Source organism: Zonotrichia leucophrys, chromosome 5 (assembly GCF_028769735.1).
Source record: "Zonotrichia leucophrys gambelii isolate GWCS_2022_RI chromosome 5, RI_Zleu_2.0, whole genome shotgun sequence".
Lineage (NCBI taxonomy): Eukaryota > Metazoa > Chordata > Aves > Passeriformes > Passerellidae > Zonotrichia > Zonotrichia leucophrys.
In genome coordinates, this window is record NC_088175.1 from 20,485,001 (window position 1) to 20,494,705 (window position 9,705).

The 9,705-nt window shown below is 41.5% G+C and overlaps 1 protein-coding gene across 1 annotated transcript; it reads left to right on the forward strand.

Moving 5' to 3' along the window:
- Positions 1 to 288: 288 nt before the first annotated feature.
- SPTSSA (serine palmitoyltransferase small subunit A) lies at positions 289 to 4,943 on the forward strand. The gene is made up of 2 exons (XM_064715299.1): positions 289 to 468; positions 3,682 to 4,943. Exons 1-2 carry the CDS (start codon positions 366 to 368, stop codon positions 3,783 to 3,785), a joined length of 207 nt encoding a protein of 68 aa, XP_064571369.1. The 5' UTR covers positions 289 to 365; the 3' UTR covers positions 3,786 to 4,943.
- Positions 4,944 to 9,705: the final 4,762 nt, after the last annotated feature.

Below are 9,705 nucleotides of genomic sequence, written 5' to 3' on the forward strand. Positions count from 1 at the left end.
ACTGGCTTTGGCTCTTCGGTGATTCCCAGAACGTCAATTCAGATTAAACAGGATGAGAGAAAGTAGGTTGCAGCACCATCTCCTCGGTGTGACTCGGGCCGGGAGGTTACCAGTTCCAGGGTCAGCCGTATAATTTAATCAGATGGGCCCGATGTCGGCGTTCAGCGGGGAGAACGGGGAAGCGGTGCGCGTCCCTGCCGTTCTCCCCCGCTCCGGGAGCGCCCCGCGCCAGCCGCACAGGCCGCGGCGCCCCCTTGCCGCCGGCCGCCCGGGGCGGGGCCGGGGGAGGGCGGTCCCAGCAGCGCCGCTCCCGCCTCCGCTCGGCCTGGGCCCGGCACGGGGCCGCTGGCGGGCGGGGGAGCGCCATGGCGCTGGGCTCGGCGTGGAAGCAGATGTCGTGGCTGTACTACCAGTACCTGCTGGTCACCGCGCTCTACATGCTGGAGCCCTGGGAGCGCACCGTCTTCAGTATCCTTCTGCCGGCCGGGCCTGGCGGGGCGGGTGTGAGTGCGGGGCCGGGGCTGCCCCGCTCCCTGTCGCGCTGTGTCCGGCGGCGGCTCCGGGGCTGCCCCGACGCCGCCGGGCGGGTGTGGCGGCTCCGCCGGCCCTGCGCGGAGCTCGGGGAGGGCCAGGGCCGGGGTCGTGCTGAGAGCGCTGCCGCCGGCGGGGCTTGCTGGGGGCGGCGGAGAGTCGGGCCGGGAGGGGAGCGGGGCCGGGCCGGGGGCAGCCGGCCTGAGGCGCCGAGCGCGGCCAGAGCCCGCGGCGGCCGGAGGAGCGGCAGCCTCCGCCTGGGACCGAGGCTTGAGCTCTCCTTGCTAGCGGGGACTCCTCGCCGTAACAAACTAACATCCTGCCCGGGCTGGGAGTAAACCTCGCTGGGAATAAACCGGCATGTTTCACGTGCTGTGTCCGGGCGTCGGGCAGCCCGGTCGGTTTCTTTCTCCGGCATAAATTTATGTCTTTGGACTTACGGTAGTTGTGGCTTTTGCACTGAAATCCCGACTTTTCTGTTAAGGATAAGTGTCTTTAATGATTTCTTTTGTATTTTGGCTAGAGGAAAGTAAATGTGCACGCTGCAAAACCTTGCAAACCTAGGCTTTCATGCTGCTTTGTCACATGGCTTTTATTACATGGCTGTTTAATTCTCGAGCTGATAAGTTTGCTTGGCTGTTTTAGAGTGGAAGAACATGACAGATGCTCATGTAAAGGTGTCTCTATAACGACTGTTTATAGGTTTGCTCCTTTACCTGGCCCTTTCGTACATGCAGTGCATTTTCTTAAGTGCTGTGGCATCACAAGTATTTTTCTCTGGTTTTTTTGATCTTGACTTAAAATGATGTCTCAATATGAGTGACCGTGAGCCATCTCCAGTTAATGCTGAGCGGTAGAGAGAGAAATTAATTAAAACATTAACATAGAGATGGGTATAAGCAGTAGCAAGAAGCTGCTTTTGCTGAGATTCTGCTTAGTTTTGTAAAGAAACTCACATTTCTTATGTAAAAGTGGTTGCCCAAGTTACAGCAGTGTGATCAGTCTTTTTTTTCCTGTCTCTAGTCAGTAGAAATGGTGATTACTGGAAAAGAAAAGTAGTATGTTTTATAGACTTACTATGCACAATTGTGCAGGTAGGGGCTCTTATGTTGTATTCTGTGTTAACGTACCTTCTTCCTTTTATGCCATGCCTGTATCCCTGAGAAAATCTAATTTTTGTTTTCCTTGCAATTATATTAGTCTTGAGTACTTTTTTTTCATTTTTACCTTGTGCGAAATAGTTAAGTAAATGAAAGCGTGTGCATGTTTACTTTCATAAGATGTTCATATTGTAATTTCCACAGAAGGTACAAATGTAAAGAGTGGCACAAGCATCACTTCTGATGTCAGATCAGCAAAAATGTTTTTTGTCCCCAAGCTGGATGCTTTGGCTGTAGGTGGGTCATGTCTGCTGGTGCTGTACGGATGCAGTGCGGGCACAGTGGCCTTGGGAACTGATGGTGCGTGGCTGTGCTACAGTATCAGAAGCGAGCACTGATATGGAAATGTGGATTTATGACCTGACCTTCATTTTAGTATCTCACTGTATAATCCTCTGGGACTATAAATACACCATGCAGCTCCAGTAGGTGCACCTCATAGCTCTGCTGTGCCGTGGGCGAGTTGGGCGTGGAGCGCTTGTTACGCCTGTGCTGTGCAGACTTGGTCTCATAGAGCACAGAGCACGCACAGCTCCTCGGGTTTCACCTGTGGAAACTGAGTGCTGCTGTCTGGCCTTATCATGCTTGTTAATCTCCAGTGTGTTTTACAGTGTTTGGGGCTAAGTTTACTGAATCTCTGCAGGTAGTTGGATGAAATCAACGGCTTTTTTTATTCATTTTGTGTTGCCTTGTCAAGGCAACAGAGGCTAGGCAGAGTCAAAGAATAAAGTAGATATTTGTTAAAAGGCCTCAATGGATACACCTTGGGCAGTACAAGAGCCCAGCCAGGGCTACACCCAAGATGAACCCAAAATGGCCACAAAAGGGACAACCATTCAAAAGAGAGGTCTCTCACTTTTATAAATTTTGCTCCATTAGCATATTGGAGTTAATTGTCCAGTTATAGCTTTAGTTTATGAAGTCTCATCCTTCCTGTTTTTGTCTCTTCAGTCCACATTGTTTATGCTCTTGGGCCTGAAATTTGGATCAGTTGTCCTTGGTCCCAGGCTAGAAAAGGAATTGTTTTGTCTAGCTACTCTGTGAAGAGAGCTTACCATCCCTTGATATGAAGCTCAGAACTACACACAAAAGCAGTGCAGAATCTAAAAAATACAAAACCTAAAACCTAAGGCATTTTTCCCCCCCTTTCTTTTTTTGGGGAGGCTTTCCTGTCTCTTGTGATGCCAAAATTTGTTTAGATAAAGCTTCAAAAGCCCTAGAGGTTCTCTGAAGTCCAACTGTACATGTACTTTATAAGCTATTGTCTCAGTTCTCTATATATGTTTTACAAAAGCTCCCTGTTATGAGTTCAGCTAATAAAGTGGTTATCTGCAGATTTTTTAGCAGATAGCTTCACATGAAGTTTATTTTGCAGCACAACCTCCTATAGTAAAGCACTAATGAGTGTGTTTATTTAAGTACACACCTTGCCTCAAAACTATGCTGATGCTCTGAGGCATTGTGAGTGAAGTAGTTAGAAAGCATCTTATGCTGTCTGCTTAGAAAGGCAGTCGTCCACAAATAAGAATGCTGTTGCTCTTATTTATAAAGCTGCTGAGATAATTGTAGTTTTGTTTTCTTTTTTATTTTTATGGTGGTTGATTTTTTTCTGCTTGGCTGAATGGGGCTGGCTTCTGCAAGACTTGGTCAACATCTGAGAAGATCAATGTGAAAATGTGTGTTTTCTCAGTGCCTATTTTCTGCTCTCCATCACACTTCCCATGCTCTCATATGTCCTCCTGTGTCACTGACAAGGCAGTGGGGAACTTGCAAGGCATCCTTTGCAGTTCAGCTGATTGCTTCTCCTGGCATTCGGGTTTTCAGTGTTCAGTAGGTTCTTCTGTGGCTTATAATTGCTGAATACAGTTGATTGTGTCTGTTTCAGAAACATAATGTTAGAAGAGAGTAACAACAAAAGTTTTAATGCTGTAGTTTGTGATGTCTTCTGTGGTTTCTGTTTCAAAAGCTTTTTTCCTCAACTGTAGTTCAGATTCCATGCTAGTTTCCATTGTTGGAATGGCACTGTACACAGGCTATGTGTTCATGCCTCAGCACATCATGGCAATATTGCACTACTTTGAAATTGTGCAGTGATGAAGAACATGTTTTCAAGAAGTAACCGGGCTTTGAAATCTGGTCTACAAAGAAGAACGAACCTCTCGGTTTTACCAAGATTTCTACTGATGTCCGAAAGACACAATTATGACTCTGAAGACTAGGAAATGAGATGTGTAGAGCAGGGACATGAGATGTCCCCTGTGTTGTGTTCATTCCCTTTAATTATACAAGATATGCCCTTGTATAGTAGTTTTGTCTACTTTAACATTGTGATTGTACTTTGATATCAGTATTTTCTTAACTTTGTGACAGTTTCAATATTGCACTGTGAAAGCTTTTCTTAATTGTACTTTTGAGTAAATCTTAATTGCCTTCTATTTTTAATCAGAAAGTCATCTTATTAAATGGGGCTTAAAGCTTTTGCTATTGTATGGTATGTATTTGCCTGGATATTTCTATTAATGCGTTTTGTAAGAAAATACATCTAGATTCATATTAGAGACATGGATATATTCGTCTAATCCTATTTACAAAAGCTAGTTTGTATGACTGAACTCAGGTGTACTGTTCGCTGTCCAAACTTTGTTCAACAGTATATTTGTGCATATCACCTAAATTTGGAATTAGCAGTTATTTCAAGTTTCTGTATTCTACCTGTGGGAAGAGGGAGGGAGAGATGAGGCATTGAAGCAGAGTGAAGACTGCATTCATTGTTTTTTGGTAATGCTGTGGTTCTGGACTCGGTGTGGGTGGGGGGGAAATGGACTTTTCTTTACTGGCATTGGCCCACATATGGCTTTGGGATAGCACTTTAAACCAACCGTTTTTCTAGCTACCAATTCACTTTTACAGGATGCTTTATTATGTTCCAGTGGTTTTGGTTTCTGCTGGTTTTCACTCAGCAGTGTAACTACGTCTAGGTTTTCAAGGGGTTTTCTATTGCTGCTAGTGTTCCAAACATGTTTTCGCTACAAACGACCAAAACATAGGGATTTTCAAGGGACTTGAGTTACAACTGCAGCAATAAGTAGCTGAATACTTGGCTGAAGTCCTGTCTTTTTTTTAATAGGGATTTTTTTCAGTTTTGTATTCTGAAATGTAAGAGGGTAACAACTTAACTTTGCTAAGTGGACAATTTTTTTTGTTGTTGTTGTTTAAAAAATAAAAGTTAAAAAGCAGAGCTTTGATGCAAAACTTTCTTGGAGAAGTTAATCTGTTTCCGAGTGCTTGCTTTTCGTAGAACTTCCCAAAAGTGACACTTGACCAAAGAACTGTGATTTTAATGGCCCAATAATCAGTACTGTTACATCTTTTATGCAACATCTCTTGATATCAGAAATTGTAGATTTACAGTATCTATAGGGATATTGTCTTTCAGATTATTTCATTTTCTCAAATGTGTACTCGTGAGAAGAGAGTGTTTTTCCCTGTATTTAAAAACTTCATATGTATTTGATTAAAAACCCTGCTGTTGTTTTGGGAACTAAAAACAGTAAGCCTTAAACTTCTTAGGTGAACCTGAGATTTCCTGAAGTTGGTAGGAGTCTCCCTCTAATTCAGTGCTTTCACTTCTTAATAACTGGCCAACAAAACATGGATAGGTTTCTGGGATCGTGTTTTTTGTTATTTTTTGTGGTGTTTTATTGTGGTTTTATTTAAATGTATCCAGAGTTGTATGTGCACATTAGAAGTGTATACATGGAGATATTGATAAGTTAATGTACTCATTTTGAAGTAACATAGCATAAATCCAGTCTCTCTGTGAATTAAATCAATACTTGATTGTGATGTGTCCTTGCAAACTACTACCATGGTTGATAACCTCTTTTCCAGCAGTAGATAATGTTATTTGTATGAGGGTGAGAAAATACCTTCTGTGTGGTGGCATTAGGAATGTTAAGCATGATTTTTTAATTGTAAAATGTTTTTTAAAAGGCCTTTGGTATAATGACTTTTATTAGCTGCTTTTTGTTGAGAAAAAAAAGAGTAACCATAATTTTCCACTTACTTGCCTTATGTTGGTTTGATTGATTCCATACTTAAATTCAATTTGCTAATTTGAGTACAGTCTTTTTCAGTATTTCTTTTAGTATAAATCAAGAATCTATTAGTCTTGGACAGTTCTTTTTAGATTCTGAATACTTTATTAAAGATGGAGTAATTTCATTAATAAAATATTATGTGTTTGCTGAAGTTTAAATTTCTAGAAGAAAGTTTTTGCAGTGTGTCCTTTTGTTTAGGTTGAGCTAGTAAAGAAACAGTTCAGCTGGTGATAATTGCAAAACAGAGATTTCTTTTTTAAAGTAGGAGTATTGGTAGGGATTTAATTAATCATTACATTTGAATAATAATAAATAAATCAGAAGACTACCAAGTTGTTTTCCCACTGCAGTCTGCCTTATTGTCATGTCAGCTGTCATATCCTTTATGGTAGAACCATAAGCTTTTTTTTTTTTTTGGTGCAAGCTGGAGGTCAAAGACAGTTTAAATATCATTTGGAGGCAGCTGGTCAATCATGCTTTTGTTCAAACATGTTGATAAAAATTGAGGCATTAGTAATTTAGGTAAAATTGGAAAAAAACCAATTGTGAGAAATGAGAAAAAAAAGTTACCTGAGAGACATGCAATTGGCGGTCTGTTAATCTTTTAATAGTAATAGCTCTTGGAGTTTAGATTGCATCATTAGAAATAAGCATTTAAAAATGCATTAGGTGTGTCATATGGCAGAACTGATAATTCCAGTTATCAGTTAGCAGCAGACTGAGCAGAGTGACTCGCTGTGCTGGAGGCCCTGGGGCTCCCAGAGCCGGCTCTGCAGAGGCTCCTTGGCTGCCTCCAGGGCTGGCTACTCTACCATTATTTATTAAAAACCTTTGCAGAAGGAGCCGCTCTAACCAAAACAGGCATTGCATTGCAGAATGTCAGGCTGGAGTCAGAAACAGATCCAGGACCTGTGTAGTGTATGTATGGCTTGAATCAGTTACATCTTTTTATATATATGCACAAACTCTTTTATCAGTATGTGTGTGTGTATATATATATGTAAATACTGTTTATTTCTTGTCAAAAATTATTACGTTAGCAATTAGTTTGGAGACAGTGAGAGGCAGTGGAGTTTCTTTTCTGGTTTCTTCCCTATGAAGGAAGACACCAGAGAATCCTAAAGTGAGACTTTCTTTACAAAATTTTGTAAGAAATATATTTTGTCTATCCATCAATATTAAAAAGAAGTAGGCATGAAAGGAGCATAGCACTGCAAAGGGGAATCTTGGGTGATAGATGGGCTTTGTGTAACTGCAGACTGGTGTGATGTGAAGCATTGCCTTGTTCCATTCAGGTGAAGAAATGAAGTGTGCATTATAAATGCTGAAGAAGGGGTACTTGCTGTTGTCTAACAACAAATAAAGATTATATTGAGGTGAAGAGTCGCAACTTGAAGAGAATTGGGTACCTTAGGCTGTGCACAAAGGTGTGGACAGAGGACATGCTGCTTGGGTAAAATACCAGAGCTGTGGACTCTGGAATTGGTACCCTAATAAAGCTTTTCTGTGCCAGAAATTCTTTGCACCTTCTTGTTTGCTTGTGTCTTCTACAACTGCTATTGTAGGAAGACAGTTTTTCCCGACTTGCTGATGTGTTATCTTGTTACTGGTGTGGTGCTTTTGTCTTTTTTTTTTTTTTTCAGACAAAAGGAAGCTGAAACCTTTATGCATTGTTTTTCTGTTTGATCTGCTAGGTCAGCCTTCAACAGTAGTCATCACTGAACACAATAGCTGCTGTCTTTTCTGCCTTTTGTTTGTGTAGTGATGACTTAAGAAGAAAATCTGGCATCATAGCCCAGAGCTGGATCTGCCCTCTCCTTGTAATGGAGAGAGATGAATGTCTAGGTCTGATCTAGATTCCAATGTAGGATTTGGGCAGAAATCCCGCTGCTTTTCATAACCTTCAGTGCATCACCACATCAATCCATCTTAACTAGCACTGCATGAGGGAACACAAAGAAGTTATGAAGGTATGAACAAGCCTTTCTGAGAGTTTAGCTGGATAAGAGTTGAACAGGTCTTGATGTAAACCTTAAGTCAGTGATCCAATTTCTAAAGTAAAAGATCTATCACATCATTGGAACTGATCAAAGTGTTGATCACTTCTTGTATGATGTATCTGGTGTGGAATGCCCGTATCTGCAGGTGGAATTGTCTCAGCATGTCTTGCATTTTGTGTTCTCTGCAATTTGAGATGGAGAGCATATCTCAGGCCCAGGTTTTACAATGACAAGAAGATGCACTATATAACCCCTATATGAAGATGCACTATATAACCCCTATATAAAAGAACTTCTTTGGGGAAAAAATTGTCATGGCAATGATATTATTTGTCTTTTCTGTGAAATTTGTTTTTGTCTACTGAGGCAGAAAAATCATGTAGCTGTGATCACACTGGAATTTAAACCAAACATCATCTGGCCAAGGTTCATGTTCCTTTCTTGCCTCTGTAGTGATTTGCTGTTGTCCTCTCTTTTAAGAAAATATTCAAGATGTTCTTACTGCACATACTTCAAAAAGGAAGAAACAAATGCCTCAGAACACATATCTCTGTGTTGCTATTAAATACACAGAGATAAGGTTGTGAAATTCTGGAAAATGTCTTTGAATAATATTCTTGCTGCAATAATAGGACTATCTTGTTAGCTCATCTGAGGAGTGATCCACAGGCATGCATGCACTCTGAAGTGGAATACCTAGTTGAGACTACTGGCTAGTGCTAGACTGCTCACAGCTTATTATTTTGCTCATGTTATGTTACCAGCTCAAAATAAGCATTTTTGAGAGAAAGCCTCCTGTGCCACATCCCAGGATCCAAGAAGTTTATATACTTAGGTAATACTTCCTGAATTTTAATCAGAATTAGCAAATAGTTCCCAAACTCAGGATAGAATTAGTAGATGATTTTTTTGTTAGACTTGTTTTCAAAAAAATCTTCAAAACCCATCCTGTGTTGTAGAGTATTACAGTAGGTTGGACAAAAAAGTAGTGCTCAGCTCAGTGTGACCGAGGATAAAATGTACAGTCTGTTTGTCTTAGACCACAAAGAGGGACTGTTGAACTCTTGATTTTTTAATCAAATGGAAAGGTTGACTTCACTGGAAGGGGATCAAGGGACTATCTGTACCCAGAGAATAAGTGACAACTTCTGTGGACTGTGAGGCTTTCTGGGTCAGGACACTGCAGGGTCTGCCTGCACAATGTGATGGTGCCTAATGCTGAGATCAGAAGTGCCCTGCAGAAGGACTTATGCCACTTCTTTACATTTTCTTGAAAAGAGAGTTATATTAAGCTATACTTACATTGAAAAAAGTTCAAGTGTTTGTGAGGAATGATGAAGAACTGGAAGTAAAGTATGGCAGCTGCGGTCTCTGCTTTGTGCTGTGTGGTGAGGCAGACAGCCTGTAGGTATCTGCATGATATGTTGGGTTTCCATGTTGCCTCTGACAATGCCACGTGCACATGTGAGCACAAATGTTCTGTCTTGTGCCTTTTGAAAAATTTTAAGGCTTGTTCAAAAGGGTGGCAAGTGTAGTTCAAGTCTTTTGTTCCTCCTTTGCCTGGTGACTGCAATCTGGGGAGGAGGTGCAATTACACTGATTGGTAATCTCTAATTTGACAGATGATGACTCGTTCCTTTTGAAACCAATATATGTACATCTCATGGTATATCAATGATATGGATATCTCTGCTTGCTGCAAGAAGCAGTCTTGCTGGAAAATCTGCTTTTGTCTGATGTTTCAGCAACATTGGAACTCCATAAAACTACTGATAAACCCTTTGCATTGTGCATTAAAGTGGTTTCAACCACTGTATGCTTTCTTAAATAGTTTCAGGCCTAGACAAGACAGCAGACATACCAAGGAAACAGGGCTGAGAGAAACAGAAATCCACCCATGTCCATTGTATTTCA

Excerpts from the sequence above, each read along its gene's own strand:
- SPTSSA (XM_064715299.1), top strand. The coding sequence starts at position 366 with ATGGCGCTGGGCTCGGCGTGGAAGCAGATGTCGTGGCTGTACTACCAG. Across the intron at positions 469-3,681 it reads CTGGGAGCGCACCGTCTTCA|ATTCCATGCTAGTTTCCATT; the intron begins GTATCCTTCTGC and ends ACTGTAGTTCAG.